This window comes from Pleurodeles waltl, chromosome 6 (assembly GCF_031143425.1).
Source record: "Pleurodeles waltl isolate 20211129_DDA chromosome 6, aPleWal1.hap1.20221129, whole genome shotgun sequence".
Taxonomy (NCBI): Eukaryota; Metazoa; Chordata; class Amphibia; order Caudata; family Salamandridae; genus Pleurodeles; species Pleurodeles waltl.
Window position 1 is genome coordinate 1,547,230,893 of NC_090445.1, and position 25,928 is coordinate 1,547,256,820.

General features: G+C 43.1%; 1 protein-coding gene across 3 annotated transcripts in view; it reads right to left on the reverse strand.

Annotated features, from left to right (window-relative positions):
* The window catches only part of LOC138301097 (DNA fragmentation factor subunit alpha-like), a 67,014-nt gene that overhangs the window by 16,298 nt on the left and 24,788 nt on the right, over positions 1–25,928 (reverse strand). For all 3 annotated transcript variants that reach the window (XM_069241201.1, XM_069241200.1, XM_069241202.1), the window contains exons 4-5: positions 23,883–24,034; positions 5,246–5,435 (exon numbers count right to left, since the gene is read on the reverse strand). In XM_069241201.1, the coding sequence (XP_069097302.1) occupies positions 5,246–5,435; positions 23,883–24,034 (342 nt within the window). The remainder of the gene's footprint in view (positions 1–5,245; positions 5,436–23,882; positions 24,035–25,928) is intronic.

Below are 25,928 nucleotides of genomic sequence, written 5' to 3' on the forward strand. Positions count from 1 at the left end.
AAAAAACAACTCTGTAAACAAAAATATTTGACTAGGATCACACAATTTGAGACCCATTTACGGGTCAAGTACATTGCAGTTAGGTCGGGTAGATTATTCAAGTTACTCAACCTGCATGTCTAGTAAACGTTTTATAATTTTTCGAGTACAACGTTCAGATCACTGTGCATGGGTTGGCTATACCTTGTTTAGCAATGTAAGTATTTAGAGAAGATGATTTAGCTTCCTTCAGTCATTTCACTCTGTTTGGTAATAGTGTAATATCCTGGAAGCCCACAACTTCAATCATTAGATGTACATGTCCAATACCCAGATTAACACTGTGAAGAACACTGTGAGACTAGTACCTGGGTTCCACTGGAATTCAAGGTTTAGTGGGTGGTATCCTGTTGTATGACCCTGAAGTTCCAGGAACCCCAGTACTAACGCACTCCAACTAGGTAGCGTGGATAGAGAAATCAAGCCATCATGAAAACTGTTGATGTTTACTCTAAAAGGTGGTAGGGGCAAGAAACTTAAAAACTCCATTACAAGGCAACTAATACTCAATAAACTTAATGTCAAGCCAGTGCTGTATATTTAAAGAAGATCAGGAGTTTCATGTATAGGTAAGCAAAAAGAACAGTAAAATATAATATAAAGAAAACCCAGAAGGTGCTAGCAGCTTTTGGGCTCAGATAAAACTGTGGACACATATCTTTGTGACACTTATTAGTGAAGAATGAGGTTGTATGTAACACTGGTCAATGTTATCCTACAGGGATACATTTAGGTCAACCTGTGCTATTTCAGGACTCTATTAATTGATGCAAAGATGTAGTAATCGCAGATCTTCTACATGAAAATGACTGATAAATTGATCTACTTTTTTCTAGACTAGAGATTCACACATCAATGACGACAGGCTGGACCGGTAAATTCCTTGACTACCTTAAATATTTCTAAATATACATTATTACTTGAGAGAAGGCAAGTCGCACAAATCTCCGAGTGAGCTTTTCTAATGCAGACTTTATTTTTTAACGTGCTACCTTATATTTAACTTTAGCCTCAGAAATGTAGTCTTTCTGCCACACTCTCTCAAGTTGTTTGCAGGAATATTTAAGTGCAGCAAAGGCTGGGGAACATCACATTGTAGGTGGCATCTTCTGGTGTGAATTAGTAACTTGTACCAGAACAGCTGACTCTAGAGCAGAAGAAAGCCAATAATTAATCATAAGCCTATTAGTCCAGGTTTCATTATGAATCAGATAGGAGGGTGCCTCGAACATAACACAACAATTGCAAATCTTTGCTTCAACCATTTCCTCTTAATCACAAGATCAACAGCAACCCAGTCTTACTTCAACTCAAATGGTAAGGCAACATGATCAGATCATGTTTCCCTCAGGTATGGCGGACTGGAAATAAAATTGTCGGAGACAAATCTAATATATGGCTTGGAGAATGGGTCAACGTTGCAATTATCTACTTACAACCAAGTGCAGCATGAGGAAAGCACATTGTGCGAGCCAGACACAAATGACACATCCACACAGATATTCAAGTCACCCAATGCAGTAAGTCTGAAGGACCCCAAGACCATGGGAAAAAACAATTCATGAAACTGAAGAAAAAATCTAACAAGGTACCATGAGGGCCATTCACTTCAATGTGCAAGACCATAAAAGTAGCTGAAGGGGGACTAGAAAAGGCCAGACTTCCTGCGGTGTTTCTACAGAGGAAAAACTTTGACCATCAACCACTCACAATAGAAGGTAGCTAGACCTCCTCCAATCATACCCACATGATCCTCATTCAGAAGTATGAAGAGCAGGAAAATAGCCATATGAATGTCAAGTAAGGGTGTATCTTCAAACCACATTTCAGTCAGGAAAAAATATGTAACTTCTGATCTACAAGTAGTCAGAAAAATACTAGACGACTGAGTGACTGGAAATGCAAGATGGTTGCCACCACTCGGGCCAAGCCAAAAAAACACAAAATGCTAACAATGTAAGTGACGCAATAAATGCAAGGAATATTAAAGAAAAAAGTGCTGAAATCCACCTTCAATTCTTAACAATAATATCAAAACCAATAAAATCTTCCAATTTGAATCAGGTATGTTAATACAGGAGGTTAAAAGAGTGTTAAATCCACTTCCCACCTGCAACATCCAATAGAAAATTCAATAAAATCATTATACTACCAAAAGTGACATTACTAGGACACAATTAAAACGGAAGCAAGTCGATAGTGTAAAGAGTGTGTTAATCTTCTTCAGAAATTACTGTTGAACTAAACAATGCTAAAAAATATGGGTCACTTGGTGAGCCACAATCAGCTAATTTTTTCATTTGGTAGCACCCTTAGTAGGCTTGCCCGTTTATCAACAGATCAATTCATCTCTCATGACTGGATCTCTCCCGTTAGAGTGTAAAAGAGCATACATTATTCTGTTACTTAAAGAAAAAAAACATGCACAGTTCTTAGGATCTATTGTCCATTTGTATGCTCCTTTTTTGCCACTTTGTAATTACAGCTCACATCCTCTTGCACTAAAAGTAGCCAGGGTTCCATTCTTACCATGGAACCAATATAATGTTTGTTATTGTCAAACATGATGATGACGATTCTGGATTAGGAGGGAGTTGCTTGTCATGTCCATCCAGATCTCTCTGTAGCCTTCGACACTTGATGCCTTGGTGTTTTGGTGGCGAGGCTCAGAGGGATGGGAATAAAGGGGCGGTGCCGGATTGATTAGATCCTTTTCAACAGGCATAACCAACTGGTATTTATGCATTCCTTTAGATTAACTGCCAGATGCATGCTCTACAGAGTTCTTCAAGGTTCCACTCCATGGCCTACACTAAACAACCTTCATGTAGCTCCTCTTGCTGAGTTTTTAAATAAATACCATCCCTGGTGCATCTGTTATGCAGACAATACTCATCTTATTATTTGGATGGAAGGCAGCAGGGAGGAAGTTTGCAGTAATTTCCGCTCTGGACAAAATGCATTAGCAGACTGTATTCCCAAATGCTGTCTGAAGTTGAATTTGGATTAAACCAAACTTACTGTTCTATGGGTCTTCTGTCTGGTGGCCACATACTATACGCGGCTGTCCTTCACTAGCATGGACAGTGAAAATCTAGAGGTCATATTTAATAATTAACCCTCTTTTACGGAACAGGTTTGGATAGTAACATATTGAATATAAATAAAGGAAAATGTTTCTTCCAGTGAAGGTTCAATAGCCCATTCTTCAAGGAGTGGTAGGCTCTTTCCTTGACTATTCTAATGTGCACAATGTATGCCTTTCTGGTTTTACCATTTAGCAATTGCAGTTATTACAACATGCATCTGAGTGACCTTTACTCCATGAGCAGCAACAGATTGAGTAAATGTTCTCATTCCTGGAAATTTCTGGACCTTATTCTGCCACCGGTCACAGATGTGCAGTCTGTTCAAAAGTTGTGTATATGTTTTAATGCCCTCCAAGGCGTAGGATCTCTATTCATTCAACAACTTTTTTCCTGATATTTCGTGCTCAGGTACGATGTTCCTCTTCAGTATTCATACAATAAGGAAGTCTTGACAGAGTGGTAGATCTTTTGCCTATCAAGTGACAAAGCCCTGGAGCTCTCTGCCCTTGGATCTGAGATCACAGTATTCTAGAGTGCAGAGTCCCATTCCTGACCAGTTTATATTGGTCAAGGAGTGAATGTGGATGGGCATTGGTCACAGATCAGAAGGTTACAGTTTCTAGGTTGCCTACTATAAACAATGAAAGGAGATAGAACGATTTCTCCTCCGAAAAAAGAAAGCCTGGTTTTGGAGAGTGTAGCCTTAAGCATACTTCTAATGCAGCATAGACTATTTCTGCAGTGTTTGGGGAAACCTGAGGATTTAAAAGGCAAAAACGATTTAATTTTTTTTATCTGTCCTACAGTCGACAGATTTAGTATAAATCACACATAATAATGTATATTGCATAGTAATCACTTTTATATAGTGCTTTGTACCCCTGATGAGGTGATAAAGTACATAAGTGAATGGGAAGGAGACTACTCTGAGGAGGGAGTGATTGGATTTGGATGAGAAAGTGCTAGACTTGGAGATAGTAAGTGCTTTGCTGATTGGTCAGAGTGGTGTTCTTCTTTTGGGATAGGGTGCTACATTTAGAACTAAGGGCCAGATGTATGATCCAGAGTTTTGCGACTCATTTGCAAGTTGCAAATTGTGAGTCGCAAAACCATATTTACAACAGTGTACTTCACACTGTTTGCGATTCCCAATGGGGGGGTCGCAAATTACCTACCTCATTAATATTCATGAGATAGGTCGCAATTTGCCACCCCATTGGGAATGGCTGCACTCACAGGGACGGTGGCCTGCTGGGGACAGCAGACCATGTCTATGACTGTTTTTAAATAAAGCAGTTTAAAAAAAAAAAAAATTATGAAGCCTGTTTTCCTTAGAGGAAAACGGGATGCATTTCAAAAACAAAAATGAAAAGTTTTCCTGGGGACCCCTGCCTGCTCTGAAAAATAATTTTCGCTACCATTCACAAAGTGGAAGGGTACCCATGGGCACCCCTTTCCGTTTGCGAATGGTTTAGCACCAATTTGAAATTGGGGCTAACTGCGTTTGTTTTGTGACTGTATTCACGGTCACAAAACAATCATACAGTGCACTGCGACTAGCAATTCGGAGGGGAACTCCCCTTCCTAATGGCGACTCGCAAACCTATTTTGCGATTAGGTAAATGGATTACCGAATAGCAAAATAGGGTTTGTACATACCAAAATGCTTTTTTTTTGTCACAAACAGCCCGATTCTGCAAATCGCCCGTTTGTGCCAATAATAAAGCTACGTACATGTGGCCCTAAGTGATTAGTGGGGTGAGGCACAGTTTACATGTCCTTCGTAGTTAATTATTTTATTATTGTGTTTCGCTCGATGGGTGTGGATTATCATTGTGTTCTATGTAAGAATTGTTTATGTGTTAACTGTAATGAGTAGTGCTGCTGTCAAGAATCTGTGCATATACTCTGGATATGATGACGTACCAAAGAGTACAGTGACAGATGCATGTCACATATGCATTATGTGAGGTCTGCTTTGACTGAGATTCATCTTCTGCGGTTAACTCACAAATGTTGCGGTGTTATAATTTCAGCAAACAGGGTTCTGATGCTTTAGAGACACTTTGCTGTCACAAGCTAACAAAATAGAGGGAGTTAGACCCACAAACTCCTACCCATTTCCATGGGTTTACCACTGCCTTCTCCCTTCAAGGCCTCCAGGTATAGTTGTAGGAGTTGTTTGGACCGGCGCTCATCCTCTCTACGATCCAAAAGACGTTGGAGTGTGTCTTGCAGGCCTCGCACCTTGCTGGGACTGTCTCCCATCTCTAATGCCAGATCTTGACAGGGCACATCTGTGAGGAGCTGGAGGGAAAAGAGTGTTACTTGTTATTTGTAGAACAGCACTATTCATTCCTCTAAGTCTCGGGTTTCTAGATTTACCCCAGTGGTAACCCCACATGTTTGTACTCGATTTCTATGAAACACACATCCACTCTTCTCCAAATGATCAGGACATCAAATCACAATATAGAATAATATTTCCAGATATGTTATATATTATCAGTGGTAGTCGCCATTGGATGGTTATCGTTAGACTACCCTTCCATAGGAAATAGATTTTTTGGTTTGCTAATACGTTTGGCGCCACTTGACGAATCTTCACAAAACTTGTCAATAAAATCTCATCCACCTCAGCTACTTTCTGGAAGGTTTTGTGGTGATCCGTCAAGTGGGGGTCAAGGAAAAGGGGATGTCCCAAGAAGTGGTTACCCCATACAGTTTCCATAGGAAAATGAGACACAGCTACAGTCAAAACGGCTGAAATGCATTATACAAATTTGGCAGAATGCTAAAAATAAGACCCCATTCCCACCCGAGATGAGGGTCAGAGAAATTTACTTTTTTGGAGAGTGGGTGTGAAGCTCCTTTCCCCGAACCTTTAAAGAGCCCCAGGGACCCCATCCTCTTGTGCTGATTGTTTTATTATGGGGAGGGGGCATGCAGCCCCTTGCCCCAGAGCTTTGTCAGGCCCTGGGGGACCACATCTCTCTGGGCCAATAACTTACTTGCTCTATCCAAGCCTCTTTAAGGCCCAGGGGAAAATAATCCCTGGGGCCGAACAACCCCTCTCCCTGTGCCTCGGAGAGACCTACTACCTCCATTGGCCATTTTTTGGGGGGGTGACGGGGCTCTATCCTCCCGGGCCCGATCATAACAGTGTCTTGGGGATCCCATCCCCTGGTACACCTCTGTGCTCCCTGCCCTGTAGAGTGCGGGAAGGGAACGTAATCTTTATTCCCTGCCTACACTCTGGCAAGGAACACAACTTTGCTCCTGCCCAGAACACAGCCGGCTCCTACTGGCACCTGTGATGAGTGCTGGCTGGGGAGCCGGCCGGGACCTTGCCCTCCCCACCCCATGGCCTCCAACATTGGAACGGTTGTTGATGCCCTTGGGTGGGCATCAGGACACCCACTTTGCTGTATGCTCTTCAGCTGGAGAGCAGGGACAGCTTGTGGTTGGTCCTATTGCTGCACTTTTGTTACCTGAAAAATGTTTGGAAAAAAAGACTCTGACACGTTCATGTATTTTTTTTAAATAATGCTTCAATGAAAGTATTTTATAACAATTGCTATTATTAAATACTGCAAAGAGTGGAATTATTGAAATATACATTTGATTATAGTTATTGGTGACTTTTTGACAAAGGCAATATGTCTAATTTATAAATGTTGGTGTGATGACCCCTTAATCAAATAAATAGCTCACCACTTTTTATATTTCGACCCTTTGATAAAGCCAGTAGGTCTGCCTTTCTTAATACAACATCATTTATAATGTTACATGACATAGTCAGCTGTGTGGGGCAGTGGGGATTGGGCGCAGGGTGCGTTCTGAAAGGTCCCTTATTGCTTCTGTCATTTATCTCACGCTTGTCTGCTGAATAGACACAACTTCCTTGGCCTGTGTGCTGAAGACAGCATCACACTTTGCTCCTGAAACTAAATTATGCCTGCTGAACAAGAAGAGATGTTGCTTGTCTATCAGCTGCACTAGAGTAGATTTGCAAAGATTTTCAGCAAAAAAACATCTGTTGTATAAGCTTCAAGACACAATTAGATTTGTGCAGCAATACATTCAGATTGTTAACATTAAATGGCCTGCATTGTCTGATGTACTGTATATGTCCAATGTACTGACATAAGAAAATGTTTCCAAAGCATTTGACAGTTATGTATCCTGTCAGTAATATGAAACTGAGCAATTTAGGCTCCATGAGGACGATCTTCTGGTGAAGGTATATGGTCGCCGTGCTTACATAGTCACAATACCAAAAGTTAACAAACATATGTATCAATTGTATCAAACGTCTTACACAATTCATAAAAGATGCACACGGACAAACTGTTAAGATTAGAAATAATTAGGAAAAATATATGTAATTTTACAACAATTAATTTCTTATTCCTGAATTGCACCATAATTATTTTGGGTTGTCAAAGACCCAGAGAGGTTTATGGCATTGTCTTATTTTGTCTATTTTGGGCGACACTCTCACTACTATACTTTCTTCCGCAGGCACTGTAAGGTCTCTGCAAGGCTGCGTGAACACCCACTGCACTACCTGTCTCATTGCCTTGTTTTGTAGAACACACTTAAGTATAATTTACACAAAATCGGCTTTACCTGTTACTTGTCTGGTACAAGCTTGATATTTCACCTCTCAAATGTGTGTTTAGGGCCAAGTCGTCTACAGCCCTCCTTGCCATTCTACATCTATCCAGTGCCTGATAATGATCAGGATATTCAGAACATTTAGATCCAGTGGCCGGAGCAACAGGGCTGTTCTTTAGTCTGCTGCAAGCTTATGCTCAGAAAATGTTTGAAAGGTGCAAGCATGCAGCAGCGTAAGTGACAATACAGATCAAGAATAAAATACGTAAGCCTATAACAAATTTAGTAAACATGTTTGTTAATGTATTAACTGATAACCACAAAACAAGCTGAACGAAGGATATTGCGAAAATTGGAGAAAAATAAGGTTAGTAATTTCTAATGAGTAACAATGGCAGCAACCGTGGATAATGTAGGTTGCTAAGTAAATCAATAAAAGCCTATGGAAATATAAGAAAATAGTGAAATGAGGATGGCCTAGGTGAACATTAATATGAACTGTAAGCACCTGCAGTCAGATAAAGATAGTGCATCAGGCCAGACAAGAAACCTTAATCTTGAACTGAAGTGACTTTTCTGGAGCATAAATTACAGCAATGGCCAGGATGAAAAACTGTATCCATGTGACTAATTTTTTTATTTTTTTTTATTGTTAATTGCTATTGTTATTAACATGACAAATCAATACAATTCTCGTGTCTGACATAGCAGAATATTGCAACAGTTATACTTTTTGTGAGCCCTTATATGTTGTCAGCAAGGGCACTCTCGCTGGCCACTGACGCCTGGGGTTGGCGTGTCGGTTACCCGGAGATGTGTATCATAGCTTAGATCTATTAATGTCTATAGAGGCTGCGATGCCAGCAGTTTGCATAGTGGACGGATAGTCATTCATGTCCAAATACATATCACTGTTTGTCTGATCACCCTGCCGCTTCATTGCGTGACAGTAAAAGTAGCCATTTGTTTGTGCATAAGTGCAGATTCTAAGATAGTAATAAGTAAAACAGTAACATGTAACAACAAAGGAGTACAATAGAGTTATGAGTCTGGTATAAATGCTTCAATGCCTCCACCTGTTAGGAATTCCCCGAATAGCGTACAGAAATATCTGCCCATGCAACGACCAACTTGTGTCCAAATATGTCACATCATCGCTGGGTAAACCTATCTTTTGGGTATTAAAGTGCAGCGATTGAGGAGTACACCAATTACTTTAGCAGGATATCACCTGTGGCTCATGATCACTAGGTGACTGTGAGTAATTCAGTTGTCTCAACTAGGTCAGAGTCTATCTCCGGGGCTCGCAAGGTTGTCAGCATCTCGTCCCAAGTGGCCGAGAGGGGGTACCTACGCAGACCAAGTACATCCTCTCGCCTCAGGGCCACCCCCTCAGCCTCCGCCCAAGTAAAAAAGGAGCGCCTCCATGCCAACACAGTCGGCGCTTCAGCAGCCTTCCATCTCCGGGTGATCAGCCAATTGGCTGTTATAAACCCCAGGTCCAAGAATCGTGTGGTAGCCCTGTGGTGCGGGCCTCTAGAAAACAGGCAAACACACAGCTTTCCCATGTAGGTGACAGTGTGCACGATGTGCATGCTGATAGACAAGCAATAATAGCTCCTCAGTAACTGTGCAAAAGGGAACAAGACCACAACATGTGTAGGGTGTCTGCGTTCAAATAATTGCAACGGGGGCAGGCTGCAGCACATCGAAGAAAATATCTGTTAATGCGAGCTGGTGTAAGATATGCCCTGTGAATAATGTAAAATTGTATAAGTCGAAATCTGGAGTTGCGGGGGATTGTTATGTGGCTAGACAGGACAGATTTCCATTGTGTGTCTGTGAAGGGTGTGCCAGAGTCCCCCTCCCAGGCAGTACGTAGCGCTACATAATCATGTTGTGTATGAGTCCGCAGTGCGTCTGTGAACCACTTGATCAAATGTTTGCCCTGCCCCATGACCTGCATGTATTGTACTAGCAAATGAGTTGGAGGGGCAGTCAATAGGTCCCCCCATCTGCTTGGCAGTGACCTCACTAAGGAATTATATAACAGAAACTGCCCCGCTGGAAGGCCCGCTTCTGCAGCCAGGGTAGAAAACAGAATCAGCTTGCCATCGCTGTACAGGTCGCCCAGTGTGTGTAATTCTGCAGCGTGCCACACCTGGAGTTCAATGTTGGAGGTGGCTCCAGGGCCGCGAGGCGTACCCAGCAGTGCCAGGGCCGGGGCGAACTGAACTGTATCCCTCAGGAGTTGTAGGCATCTGCGGTAGCAACGATGTGCCACATTAAGGAGGAGCTCCCTAGCCGGTGCTAAATGCGTGAGTGGGTGGAAGAGGTGTGTTAATCGTGTCAGCTGCCAGGGCTCAGAGGTAGTCGCTGTATCGGAAAGATAGAGTCCCGCCAACCATCGGTATACCCACTGGAGTTGCGAGGCCAAATAATAATGTTCTAGGTTTGGCGCGGAGAGACCACCCCATTCCAGGGGCAGGTAGAGTTTTTTAAGTGCTACTATGCAGCGTCCCTTGTTCTAAATGAATTCGCGCAGCTGAGGTTCCAGTTCTCTAAAGAAGCTAGCCGGGATATAGTGTGGGAGACTGGAGAAATAGTATAAAAGGCACACTAGCACAATAATTTTCAAAAGTGCAACCCTGCCTGCAACCGACAGCGGCAGCAACTGCCAAAAGGTCATTTGGGAGTGGATGGACGCCATTGCCTTCCCAAGATTCCCATCGCGCTGGTCCTCCTTCCGGTGATATATGTGAATGCCCAAATATCTGAACGTGTGTGGCTGCCAAGGTACATCTATGCCAGCAAGGCGCAACCGCGGGTTTGGGAGATCTGGGTCAAAGGGGAAGAGGCATGATTTCGCCCAGTTAACGCGCAGTCCCGAGAGAGTCGCAAAACACTTTAAGATAACCCTGACCACCGGCAGGACATTGGTGATGTCCCTGAAGTACAACAGGAGGTCGTCGGCATATAGTGATACGGTATGTAGACCGTCACCGAGCGCAACACTCTAGTGGGGACCTCCGTTGCGTAGTTCCACAGCCAATGGCTCCATCGCGAGGGAGAACAGCAAAGAGAAAGGGGGCAACCCTGCCTCGTGCCTCTGCGCACCTCAACTGGTCCCGAAATGCTCCCACCCATCTTGACCCAGACTGTGGGGGCAATGTATAGCAACTTAACCATATGTAAGAAACGTGGACCAAAGCCAAACGGTTGCAAAACTTCGAAAAGGTACGGCCATTCCAGGGAATCAAAAGCCTTTTCCAGATCAAGAACCAAGCATCCCGCCAGTGGCCAGTCACTTGTCAAGTATCGCATAACGCAGAATAACCGCCTGATATTATGTGAAGTGTCCAGTGCGGGCACAAATCCGTTTTGATCGGTGTGGACCAGGTCTGAGACCATGGGCGCTAGACGCATCACTAGTATTTTGGCCAGTATTTTATAGTCTAGGAGGTGCCAGTTCTGAATCCAGGTGTTCAACGCACGTGCAGCAACCATGGTGGGCGCCGCAGGTAATGGAGGAAAGTATCGATCTAAGTCAGGGTCCAATACACAGTTGAAGTCGTCCCCCCCCCCCAATAACCAAGGATAATTACTCCATCCCGATAGTTGATTGGACAGGGAGCGGAGAAAGGAGGCCTGATCCGAGTTCGGTGCGTATATGGAGCCCAGCGCCAAGGCTCGGCCCGCAAGTTGCCCGCGTACCAGGGCATAGCGCCCCTGTTCGTCAACAATTTGGTCCTCTGCCACAAAGGGGATGCCCGGCCTGATCCAAACCAAAGCACCTCTGGCATAGGAGGAGTAACCTGTTGCGTATAACTTTCCCCTCCATCGTCGCTGCAGGCGAGACACTTCAGGTTGCGCTAAATGTGTTTCCAGTAAGAAAGCTATGTGTACTGAGTGTCTTTTTAGATAGGAAGATACGGAATATCTGCGCGCGGGCGTGTGTATGCCGCACACATTCCATGTAAGTGCAGTGTGTGTGTTCATGGTGGGTAATGACAGTAGTAGCAGTTAATCAACTGTGTTCGTCGTGCATGTACGGCCGTGTGGATAATAGCGGGGTTCCAGTAGACTGGCAGGCTAGGAAGGTTCAGATTCCATTTCAATACTAATAAACAAAATTCCATTAGAGCAGAGGGACAACCGGTATCTGCCCAAACCAAATAATCTATAAGGTCAGCAAAACAAATATATACAACAATTCTCCACTAGAAGGAGAGTGGGGTAGGCCAGGTAACTTGGAGGTGGCTGTGGAGTATAGCGAGCACACCAGAAAACATGGGTGTGGGGGTACCAATGGAATTTGACACATGGGGAATACGAGAGCGTGTATAGGCATTAGGCGTTCTAGGGAGGGGCGGCCCCGCGGGTGTCTCAATGCACCTGAAACTGCTCCATAATAGTCAAAGTCATCGTCAGCGCACGGAGCAGGCAACACAGGATCCACTTCCGGGTACAATGAACACTGTCGTTGAGGGGGAGAGCCTTTTGGAGGAAAGATCCTCTCAGGATACCACCGATGGAGCAGAGACGGTGTAAAGGTGTAAGAAAAGGTCATCCGCCGTCCGGGGTGTCACCCCTAAGCGCGTTGGGGACCCCATCCCAGAAAAATGTTCAACAGAGGAAAGTTCCTCACTGTTGGTTTGTGAGAGTTCAGTTTCCGCTTCCGAAACAACCTGGAGTACATTAATAGCTGCTGCCGACTGCAGTGCACCTTGTTGCTCCTGTATGATATGCTCCAGGTCAGGGATGTGCTTTGATTTGCCCGGGGTGGCAGTGCGTGTTCTGCGGCTGCGTCTTCCGTGGGAGTGGTGATCCCGCGTTGATGGCGGGCTCTTTTCCGGATTTCGTACACTGACACGGCCAGTGGACTCCAGCCATTCCCACGCCGATTCTGGTGTAGTGAAAAAATAGGATTTGGTCTCAGTTGTTATGCGGAGTTTGGCCGGGAATAGAAGAGAATATGCAAGGTTGAGGGCCCGGAGTTTACATTTTAAAGGCAAATATGAGGCAAGCTCTCTCTGCACTGCCAACTTATAGTCAGGGAACAGCATGACTTGGGCGTAATCTAATCAGAATGGGGGGGTAATATCCTGACTGCCCGGAGGATAATATCTCTGTCTGCATAGTGAAGTAAATGGAGTAAGAAGGGGCGAGGTCCGCTCCCCAGAGGCCGTGATCTGACAGGAACCCTGTGCGCGCGCTCCACTGAAAAGAAGGGCGTCAGGGAGCCCCCCGGTACCAGTTCCCGCAACCAAGACTCAGAATAGGCGACTGCGTCGCTGCCCTCCACGCCCTCCGGAAGGCCAATGACTTGAATGTTGTTCCTACGGTGCGGCCCTCGGCATCCCCAGCACAGCGCTCCAGCCCTTCTATGCGGTCAGGGCATCCTGTAGCGAAGACTCCAGACGATGCCTTGTGGGAGCCAGCTCGTCAAGGCGGCCCTCAAGTGTACATGTCCTGTCCGCTAGTTTGCGGTGGTCTGCATGTAGCAGGGTAAGGTCACTGGTCACCCTATCTATCTTTCCCTCCAGGGAGGTACGGGCTGGTTCCAGTGAATTGCCTATGCGCTCCACCGCCGCCAGCACGGCATCCAGTTTTTGACTGTCTTGGGGCGAGTTGTCCGGCAAGGATTTAACTCCGGCTCCAGAGCGAAGGTGGCCTGCTCCCGCCATATTTGTGTCAAGAACTTGACTTGCGTCTTTGCAGCGCATCACCATGTGCACAAGTCTAGTTTCAGCACATTTGATGGGAAGGGGCCCGCTTGCACGCACCGCTCAGGAAGCGGGCCTGGCAGCACGAGCAGCCCCGATTTTCACCTCACATGAGTCGCCAAATAGGGCAATGTCAGTGTAGGCTGGTGCCACTCCGGGGGGTCGACCAACAAGTTGTTGTGTGTTCTGGTGTCTTCCAGCAAACGTGAGACTTCTGTTTCCCGGCCCGCAAGGTTACCGTAAGTGCCCAGGAGGCCAATAAGAAGCTGCCCCCAGGATGCAGCTGTTGGCAAGGTCCAGCGTCACCTCGAGGTAAGAGGATCAGTCAGGCCGGCGGTCGCAAGACACCCAGGGGATGCAGGGGCAGGGCCGCCCCACATTTATCTCGTTTGTAGGGCCGCAGCAGGCCCCAGGGCCACCCCAGCCATCAGGGGCCGGAACCTGCACAGGACGCGTCAGTGCAATTGGGTCGGGCACACATCCGAGGTCGGCGTTCCTTTCGGGAGTCACCTCCACCGCAGGCCGTACGCGGACGCCGCGTGTCTCCTCAGCGAGGTCTGCTCTCCACGCCTTTTCCAGGAAGGCCGCTACCGGCGGTCCCACACACGCTAATACCGCTCACGCAGCGGTCACGGCGTCCCCCACTGCCGCGATCAAAGCCATTGGCGCTCCGGGGGTCCAACTCGGGAGGACATCAGGTACGTGGCGCTCATTGGTCCCCCTTGCAGTCGTATTGCCGGATAAACCGGGATGAGTCGCTGAGCGCGATCAGTTTGCATCCGCCATCTTGGCTCGCTAGCCACGCCCCCTGTATCCATGTGACTAATGACATCAAATTTGTGATGAAGACGAAAATCAAAGTCAAATCAGCTACAGGTAGCTGAAGGCGTCCAAAGTGAGCCATCGCACAACGTAAGTTCTTCCAAGAGGTTTTGCTTTGTTAATTTATCTTATTTTAGCTCCACTCAGTACCCACAACAGGTAAACAGAGCAGAGCAGCAAAAGCAAAGGAACATGACAAACAACTCTAGAAATATTTCACAATGGGTCTAAGCAAAGCCCAATGTCAAGAAATACAAAGTTGCTATTGGTGCTCTTCTAAGCCTCGAAGGCACCAGTCATAATTTGTCCATAAGCAAATGTATTGTAACCTTTACAATTAAGTGACCTCAACAACGTTTACCCAGATTCACTTTCAGGTCCCTCATATTTTATGTGCAATTTTCTAGAGTTCCAAGGTCAAAGAAATCTCACCTTGTGGTTATGAGCTTCTGTCTCTATCTCTTTGTCCCACACCTGCCAGAACATCAGTGATCCCATGTGCTTTGGTCCATCGGAAGGACCCTACTGCTGGGCATGCAGCGAGCAAGCCTGGCTTAGCCCCAGAATGAGAAAAAGGTTCTTGGCCCCTTCTTTTGTATGATAGTGCCTTACTAGCCCAATTCCCAAATTGTGAACAAATATAGGACCATGAAATAGTGCTCTACAAGTATTACTGAGTAAGAATATCTAATATATGAGTTTTGATCTAAATTACATATTGTTATGAACTTAGATAACTGAAAGACAATACTTTATAAACACAGAAATCTTACGGGGAGCGAGCTACATCACATATAGTGTGATTTTATAAACCAAATCAGTATGATTACTGAATAGGTTGTAAGCCATTTATATTGTCAAAGAATTTTGATGTACAATAGCATTGGTTGCCTCTTCCAATTTTTCTTCCATTATCCAAGATCATAATCAGATTGCCATACATGTATCAACAAATGCAGTATCATTTTTGGATCCGGCTGAGTTTCTACGTTTAAGCAATATAATTATGTTATCAACCGTATGCTTTTGTTTCTCGAGATCTGACTCCACATCCCCAATCGGCATTTTCATTATGCCATTTGATGCCACATATCTCTCTGTGAGACAAACTGATTCTGAGGTTTTGTATTATATATCTGCATGGCCCACCCCGAAGGTCTGTGGTCACATCTGGACAGAGAACAGGTTTCCAAAATGTTATAGAGGTCCTAAACCTCGTGATAGTCCAAATTAGAAAAGAAGCCTCACACCTTCAATTGTGAGCCAGTTAATTTTTCCTAGGTAAACCCTTACTGGTTGGTCTTCCCCAATTCTCACTGAGTTCAGTAATTATTGCCTTTGTTCCACTGTCTGAGGCTTCGCGTTAGCACAATGAACTACTTACTCTAGCTCCTTGCCCAGTGATCTTGTCAGCTCCCACACTTGCAGCTTCCTTTGGACATCTGACATGTCTCCAGTGTACTCAATTTCTGAACTGTAGTGCCAGTCACAGGTGCAGATTTTCCTGCTGCACCATGTTTGAGCCCTCTATTTTGTGCAGCTCCTCCGTCACTGCCATGTGTGGTTAGGTCAGCCTCAGCACAAGGCTGCTGGCCAATCAGTGTTCGCTCCTTCTGATGTGATGCCCCTCTTCATGGATCTTCTCGTCTCCCCTCAAGTTGGCAGATTCCTGGACCAGATGGAATAAGGAGACCTTGTCTCTTGGCTTGGCATAGAAGGAGGCAACTTACTCATTGACTTCCATTATCAGCCATACTATGCTTGATTAATTTGGACAGTGCAATCTCAACCATGCCATACTAGAAGCATGCCTACTCAGAATACAGCAGAAGCATGAGGTTTTTAAAGGGACTGTTGCTTTTACAGCAAAATTACCCTTCCCTCAAATAAAATTAGGTTGTCTATTCTTAGTGCTATCATCCTCAACACCATTATTTGTTTTCATCTCCTATGAAGAAGCCACGCTTCTATCTTCAAATCACTCTGAGAAGAGGCCACTCATAACTCTTCTCTGCATTGTCAATGCCAATCTAAGACAAGGAAAATTCCTAAGCGCCCTTAAGATTGGGTTGATTCTTGCCCTGCTAAAGAAATCCTATGTGGAACAAGCCAACTTCACCAACTTGCAGCCTTTAGTCCACCTTCCATTCAAAGGAAAAATCATTGTAAAAGCAGTCAACACCCAGTTACAGGACCACATCAGCAAAATTAATCTACTACAGGACTACCAGTCATGCATCAGAGCATGCTGCAGCACTGAGCAGCAATACTTCAAGTATTCAACGGCAATTGTCTCCTCAACAGCAAGACATCTTGGTCCTGTTTGACATTTATGCATCCTTTGACAAAGTCTACCACTTAACTGCTTAACACCTTAAAACAATGCATGAGATTTTCAGATCCTATCTTGAAATGGTTCATTTACCACTTCATGAACTGGCACCAACTTGTGCAAATTTCTACAATATCATGGGAATTCCTTGTCTCCTGCGGAGTAACCTAGTGGTTCATCATTTCTCCAATCTTCTGGAACCTCTCGGATCCATTTTTGAAGACAGCAACCTCAAGATCCATCAATATACAGATGATACCCAGATCTACCTAAAAGTATCTCCACCCGGCTACATACAAATACCTAAATCCTGCCTGAAATGCATCCATTCTTGAATATGAACTAATTTCCTGATGCTAAATTGCCTAGAGGCTAAATTCCTCCTGTCTGGCAACAGCACCAAACAACCCCAGATTCTCCCCTGGTTGGTTTTACAATCAAAAAAACATATCACACTTCATTCCCCCAGCCAACAGATCATGCAAAATCTCTTAGTTGACCCTTGACACTGACCTCTTATTGAAGCAACAGATTGCATGGAAGGTGGTTCCAATGCTTCCTCTTGAAGAAAGTTAAAAAATATTTTCAGGGAGAGGACTTTAGAACAACATTACAAGCATTAGTCCTCATGCATCTGGATGTAGGCAACGCCCTGGACATCTGTCTCCACTACACTGTCCTAGCACCCTGCAAGCCATCCCAGAAAGGGCTCTAAGACATTTAGCATCATCCCCACATTAAAAGACCTACACTGGCTGTCACTTCCAGACGGATAATCTTCAAGATGTGCCTCATCACTTATAAAGCCTTCAACAAGACTCCAGCTTGTCTTGCAAACAAACTAACCATGTTTGGTGTTGCTCTTGAGCTACGTTTTGGCTCCTTATATACCAACACATGCATACAAGTAATGTGAATAGGTTAGAGATGAGAGTTAATTAAAAACTTATGTAAGGATAACTTTACAAATAGGGGTGGGGTTGGTGGGTTCTCCCAACCATGACAATGTAGTGTCCCGAGATGTATTGAAAGGGTGGTGGGGGGTTATAATGTACAACAATCTAGTTTCACGTGATATAGTAGTAAACAATCCCATCAAAAAATAACAATGGTTCCTGTGATCATCACAGCAGCAGGTTCTTGAGAAAGTAAAAACATGGTAAATAAAAATAACTCATTTCCAGTAGTTGAATAACCACAGCAATAAATGTTTGTGCACCTATTGCACAGGTTTTAACTCCACTCAAGTGTAGCTTTACCATTTACATTTCACCAAGATCAGTTTTCTGCTGCACTCGTAATCCTTATTAGAAGGGAAACTAGTTTCTGTGGGAATTATGTAAAGGAGGGCCAGAGAATGACAAGCACTTTAATACCTAAGTGCAGACAGTCAGATAAGATAGTGATCTAAGCTGAGTGATGATGGTTATCTTCAGGCTTGGTCACAAACTGGAGCCAAGACTTCATATGTTTGAAGTGTAAAATGCATAATTGATGAGGGCTCAAAAGGGATAAACAGCCTATTTGAATGATCTCTGTGAAGAGGAAAGACAAAAAACAAAACGCAACTGGGTGACATAGGTGTACCGTGGAAGACAATGCTTAACACAACCTTCGAAGATGCTCTGAGAGCTTTTCTCAGTCAGTTCTCATTGGAAATTTGGCAGACTGATACCTTTATACAGCAGCAGCACAGCAGGTCACATCAGCAGAAATAGGAAAGGAGCAAGTAGCACCCCATGCATTTTAGTTTCAGAAAAGTTCATTGTAGTCCTTGGGAGTCCTTGCTATTCACCGCTACAAGGCCACTTCGGGGCATCAAGAAACACGAGGCTCCTGCAAACAGTGGCAGTTGGGAAGCTGTTTTGTCCAACTTTGGCATTCGGGATTCAGTCCAAATAGCCTTCTGATGTACAAAACAGTTTTTTTCTTCTTATCAGGAGCTAGGAAGATTTGCAGAATATGTGCAAAGCTTGGTGGGCTACAGCATTCAGGGATGTGGAATTCCTATGAGAACAATCTGCAGTTGAGGTAATTTGTGTGCCCATATGTTAATGCTGTTCAAACTTGTATTTATGGTATTAATGAAAAGCCTTTATTATTAGGGAGAGCGCTGTAAATAAATGTTTTAAGGTCGCACTGCACTAATGACAGAGGTTCCATTAAAAAAAAAGTGTAAACACGTTTGAAACGTTTACCAATAGGAGGCTAAACATAATGCTCCCAGAATGCTCTCTGATTAGATGCAAATGTTTGCAGGCAGAAACTTGTAAGCAAGAGTGATGATTCTTTGCTTTCAAAATAAAATGTTCAGAAAAACAATGTGAGTAGTAAAAAAAACGTTTTTCGCTACAATGAAATTTTAGGTGTTATTTCTTTGGAGCGTCATTTAGTAAAATGTGTTGATGCATGCTAATATTTCCCAAAAAATATTCCTAATGGAAAATCAGAGTAACCGTTTTCAGCAAGATTATGGAAAGCATGAAAATGAACAAGCACTGGCAAAGCCAACCGATCTGACATTTTTTGTGAGTTTGGAGGGTGGCCCTCCATGTTCTTAGCAGGGGGGCCCCCTCCAGTTTTGTTACACCACTGATAGCCACAGTAGCCCCTGGCACTGAACAAAACTACGTTGTGTGCCAATATGCTCCTTGTAGAAGTGCGGAATGCGATCACTAACAGTAAAGCCAGTGGATTGAGAGAGAAATAGAAGTTTAATTAAAACAAATGTCTGTCTTAATGCCAGACCTAATTAGGGACCGCATTGTTTAAAAAAGTCACAAAAGTGTACCCATAGTATATGTCATTGAATTAGTGGCTTTCATGAATTCACAGAACTTACAGAAGTAGACCAGTAGATGGTACTCCTAGAAAATATTTGTGAACTCTATTTTAGCAGGAGCAAAATATGCATGTGTAGATTTTATCATGTGAACTCTATTGAGTATTTACAAGTTCACTTTCCTTCCAACCAGTTTTTTCCCGATCCTTGAAGAACTACTTCTGCCACTGTCAGGAGTAAGTTCCCAACCATTCTCATTATGGGAAAAGATTAGACAAGAGCTGGTGAAAATCCGTAAAACATGCAAGTTAGTAGGTTTGCAGACTCAAAGGCATTCCAGCCCTGGAACTATTGCTTACTGCGTCCTCCAGCCCCATTATATAGTTCTGCGGAAAGGTGGCAAAATAAGGAAATTGCTAAAGCAGGGATTGAAATTGCAAGTATTCAAGCCCTACCATATTAGTAGCCCTAGCATAATCAAAGAGGCTATTATCAGAGCTCTTACATAATGAGATTGCTGCCATAATTTGTCACCGCACTACAGGGCACTAAAGGGACAAGTAGATTTTTTTTTACAGGACAAGAAGATTTAAGAAGCAACCTGTCCCATGGACAAGTAGATATTTTTTTAAATTCCACACCCCTGGGCAATGAATTAGGCCCAGGGTTACACCAAGGTGGCTGCAGCACAGTCATGCATGATTTACTTTCAGCATACTCAAATCTCAAGTGTAATTTCCTGGAATGCCAAGTTAAAAGCAAGCTCTGAAGTTGGTTAAGGACTCATCTATTCCTATGTCTTAGGCCTCCTTGTAGAACAAAACTGATCCCATATGGCTGTGGTGAGCTCTGAGCAGAGGGGGTAATCCCTCCAATTCCCTCATTAAGAGCTACAGACTCAATGGGGGTTCCAAGCACAGAAGAGAAAACCAGACCAGAAAAGAGGAAATTGGCAAAAAATAATATAGTCTTAACCAGTTCTCCTGACCCTGCATTTTATAAATTCTAGCAGTGATAAAAACAGTTATTCGTAATTTCACATAATTATGTGTTGTTACCTACCCCCCATGGCCAACAGGTGGAGCCTTGCATATGATCTGACCCTTATTGGTAGCCCATGCAAATGACAAAGCACTGGTGTCGTATGGAATTTCATGATCATATTTGTCTCACTGACATGCAGCTGAGAAAGCAAACCATGAAATAACTCTGGTCAGACCCAATACTAACACGAGTTACCATATACTCAGGTAACAAGAACATGCAAATCCTATGAAAAAAAAATCAAGTAGTACAAAGATAAACTGAGAACTGCACTCACTCAGACCTTCGTTGACAATATAGCCTCCAGGCACAGTCGACTTATTGAGTATCCAGATACCATTGTGCCTGGAAGAGGCCATCAGAGAGCCTGGCTTAGACACAGTGGGTAAAAAGGTTCTCATCTGCTTAATAAATGTCAAGAGTTATCTACTCAAAATCCCAAGTAGTGAAATGCACTGATATTATACAATTGAAACCAAAATACATAATTCATAATTTCTGTAAGTAAAGATCCTTAATTCTCAAAATATTACTAAAAAACACCACCCTAATGTTGACATGTGTACACATGAAGAGTCAATTTTGTAAACCTGATAGGTAGCGAGCTAAGGATCACGCCAGATATTACACCATTTTTGCACTTCCTTGTCCATAATCATAGCCACTGGAATTATGCGGCAGGAGAGTGCCAAATTATGCAGCAGGGCTGAGTAAATTATGCATCATGAAAAGGCAAATTATGCTACACATTTTGTAACAGTATTACTACATTATTTCCTCATTTTTAAATTTGGTAATACTTTCTGGGCATTGGTTGCACCTTATTAGCACCAGTTTAATATCCAAATGTAGGAATAATCAACAGAAAGGTGACCAGTCGATCTTTACAGAGGGCCTTCCACTTCAAGGTCACACAAGTCATTGCAGTGTTAGTAACTTTTGGGCCGTTTGAGCTAGAAACAATATTTTTAGTTGAAATCTGCAACTTTTTCAGCAGATGATGGATTGTGTGGCAAATGCAGCAAAACTAGAATCATGCAAACAAATCGCTACACAATCGCCCAATTCTAGTAGCCCTGCCCATAATCCATCTAGTTCAGGTAACCTGTTCTGACCTCCTTGTATGAAACTTGTTCTTGAATTTCCAATCTCTCACTGTCACAGAATGGTGCTTTAGCACCTCTAGCTGTGCAAGCTGCCATGGCTGGAGGCACTACTAGCGCATAATTCCTTAAGGTGCTATGCAGCAAGGTGACATATTGAAATAAGATAAATGCGACTCTGCGTCTGGCAGCTGCACAACTTAATGGTGCTGCAAGTAATTACTGAACAGACATTTCACCTTAAATTCATTAGACGTTTTTGGCTGTTGTAATAATTTCCCTTGAACAAGGAGATTTTATAAGTAGTGCAAGTACATATGATTTCTTAGCGTCTGTCCTGATGAAGGATACTTAGAGTAACTTTAAACTCCTGAAAAGTTAATGAACTATAGTTTTGATTTTAATTGTGGTAATGCGGAATGGAATGCATACAAAAAGAGATTGTGGGTATATTATTTACTCAAGGTAGTTTTTTTCTACACACGCGAACTAGCAGGTTGGGTAATGTCATTGAGTCCTTCCTACTTGACATAACAGTATAGATTCTGTAGGTTAGTGATTCTGTGCCTGTTTTTAAATCATGTATTGAATTAATTGGCTTATAAAAAATTCTTTGCATACCCTTTTTAACATGAGATTCTATTCTGATGTATACGGGTCAACATTAGGTTGGTCTTTTTGGAGTAATATTTTAAGAATTAAAAATCTTTACTTGCAGTAAATATGAACTTTTTTGGTATTTAGGTTTAATTTGAATACATCCTCAGTGGCACGTGGATATCATTTATATGCCCAAGGGAATGTGTTTAAGGTACACTTTAAAACTGTACTATTATTACCAGAACAACAATTCAGCATGTGCTAAAATCTATTACTTTCTTTCAAGAAAGATCAGTGCAGCCCCTTGCGCAGTATTTGTGTACTCAGTGGGTTGGTGGAATTTCGTATAATATTTTAGACGTTTTACAAAATTATGTTTGAAAGCTTTACCTTGCAAAAATAAAATATAATATTTGAGTATCAATCTAAGACCTCTATGACATGTAATTGTATAATTGTTCCTGTCAATATATAGAAGTTATGGATGATGGGCTTCTAGGCCTCCTATGAACAATGGTTTTTACCTACGGACAATAGTATGGCAGCTGGCCATAAATAACATTTAGCTTCAGGTGGCCTAGATTAGATTATTTTTTAAAGTAAATGTATATCTTCAAACTCAGGAGACACTCGGGTCGCTTTTGGATCAAGTTTGGATTTGGGTATTGAGAATTTATGGAAACACAAGCCATGCCCATAGCCTCACTTGCATTTCCTACACAGGAACCAGATGTAGCTTCGCTACCTCAAATATCAGGCCTAGAAGAATCTAAGCGATGCCTGCATAATTCTGCATGCTGAACTTGTGCTGAGCACAGACAAGATCTTGCAAATGCCCAGGGTGCTAATGAACATGTACGGACTGCTGTGAAGGTGATTCCTGGCGTGATATGTGCCGTGTATCTCTTTTCCCCCACCTTCTGCTGCTGCAGCACGGCTAACACCACTTATGATCTTACAGTATGACTTGAGTGCAAGCTGCTGATTATAGTCCAGATGCCTACTAACCCGCTTGCTGCCCATTTTCAAGGACTACTAGTCCTTGAGCATCTTCTGCCCCAACCATTTCCCTCTTCACTTTTTGGAGAACTAACATACTGCATGAATCTCCACTAAATAGGCTCATTTTTGTTAAGCCTCCTCAGTTAAGTGCTCAGAGATGGTCCATTTCAATAGAAGTTTAACCACATTTAACCAGCTTATACTTTTATGTTTCCTTGATTTTAGTTCCAAGACTGTTTACATCTGTAAGTTTTTTCGAGGAGTGTTAACAGGACTTTCACTGCAGGTTGAACATAAGAGTTTTAGAATTTACTAAAACGTTGGCATTTTCTAGCTTACGAAAGCTTCAGAACTGTATGTGCTTAGATGATTTAATAATCACCCTATTTGGTTTGTCTATGAGTGTGTTGTGTGTTAGGATAGTGCATGTTTCAAAGTAGCCACAGTCAGTATGAAAGCAACAAGACGTATGCATCAAACATTTTGCTTGTGAATATTTCTGGAGTTAGCCATGCGTAGAAGTGAATTCATTTTGTCAGTTTTAACAGAAGCACAGTGTAGTAGCCAAGAACGCAGTTTTTTGGGCTCACAATAAAAAGGGGATTCCATTCGGTTCATAACTTGCCTTCCTTTTTTTAATATCACAGCTCCTTCTGTCATCAACACCCACCACCTCTCTGTGTCCTGTTTTAGCTTAAGTGTTAGGGATATCTATACCAGTACCTGGAGATCTTCTTCAGACAGTAGAATGATTTGGGATAAGTCACATTTCAGCTGTGCAGCCAACTGCTTCCACCGTGGCATGTTTGGGGAGTCTAATTCATCCACAGATGCTGAAGATACATGAGCTGGATACGATACAAATTCACCTCCACCTGACAAACAAGAGGAGATAGAAAACAGAGTGTTCATGAGAGGCACAGTCTTTATCTAGAGGTTTTGTGTTGAACACAGAGGAGGCACTCCAAACTTTCACTAAGGATTAGAGGTATGGTTGAACTAATGCAGTCAAGCACCTGCAAACAGGTAGAAAGGCCCTCGTCACTCTCTTTTGCGCTAGTACCTTTATACTCCTAAATGAATGCCGTTGTTACCAATACCAAACCTCACACAAATTAGGATAGGAAAAAAAGAACAATAACGAGGCAACAAGTGATCGGTTTAAGGGTTTATATGGTGTTTGGGCATTTGAGCAATTTATTTAAGTTTGTGAATGTGAAATTAACTATGGCTGTGGCACAAAGACAAAGAAGCTTGACAGCACAAATCCAGCATAAACACTATCTTTAAAGGGGGCGGTATCAGCACTTTTGCGAAGTAGTGTTAACTGGACCTCAATTTTACATGTTTTTTTTTTTTTAAAGTATTTGCGGGAATCAGCAAAATATGTAAATGAGCATCCCTGGACGACCTATTGACCTCTCTCTGCACAAAGAAAGTTCATAAACATTGTGAGAGAATTCTTCTAAGATAATGAAAAAAAAATTCCTAACCTCTAACACAAAAACTAGGATCACATAGAAAACTGCAAACATGGTTTCAAAGACTCGAGCTGTATTACAAAACATGTTGACAGTTGTGGAGCACCATGCAGAAAAACCGAGTGAAACATATTACTTTTATTTTCAGCTTCCTAGTTTTACTCAAAGGATATCAGCAGTATGGCCTGATGGAATAGCTTGGGACTCGCATGTGCTCCGAGGAGGGAGCCTTCCACAGTGTCTAGAGAGAAAAAGCAAGTAACCGAGGGAAACTCCCCTCACAGTAAGCATGAACAAGATGGCCTAGGTACAAATCTTAAGGCATGTAGGAAGCTGGCTCTGTATATACTATATCAAAATGAGAAATAGTGTGCACAGCGTCCAGGGGTTCCCTAGAGCCTTGACAGAGGCTGAAATAGATAAAACTATTGCTCGAATTGTGGTAGTGTGGTCGAGCAGTTAGGCTTATCAGAGGGTAGTGTTAAGCATTTGTTGTACCCATACAAGTGATAGAAGAAACACACACTAAGAGGGTTATTACAACTTTGGAGGAGGTGTTAATCCGTCCCAAAAGTGACGGTAAAGTGACGGATATTCCACCAGCCGTATTACGAGTCCATTATATCCTATGGACTCGTAATACGGCTGGTGGTATATCCGTCACTTTACCGTCACTTTTGGGACGGATTAACACCTCCTCCAAAGTTGTAATAACCCCCAAAATGACTTAACTCCAGACCAATAGGATTTTATATAGAAAAATATGTTTTGTTGATTTATTTGTAGAGCCACAAGATTCAGTTTGCAGGTAAGTACATAAAATGAAAAGATACTTTGCATATATATATATATATTCAGGACTTTGAATAGAATCGACAATGTGTACAGTTTTTCTTAAAATGGTAAAAAGCTATTTTAAAAGTGGACACTGCAATTTTCAACAGTTCCTGGGGGAAGAAAAGATAGTACAGTTTTACAGGTAAGTATTCAGCTTACAGTTCTTATCTCAGGGGTTTAGGGAGTCCGTTGTTGGGGGTTCAAGCTAACCCCAAACACCCACCACCAGCAACATGGGCCGGTCAGGTGCAAAGGTAAAAAAAGAACCAAATTAACATGGGCCGCTATGGTGATAGGGGTACTCGGAATCTAGTCAGACAGCAGGTAAGCACCTGCCCTCGGAGAGCAGACCAGGGGGGTTTAGAACAGCACCGGAGGGGCCACAGGTAGGCACCAAACATACACCATCAGCAGCCCAGGGGTGGCTGGATGCAGGGTGCAAACAGGACAT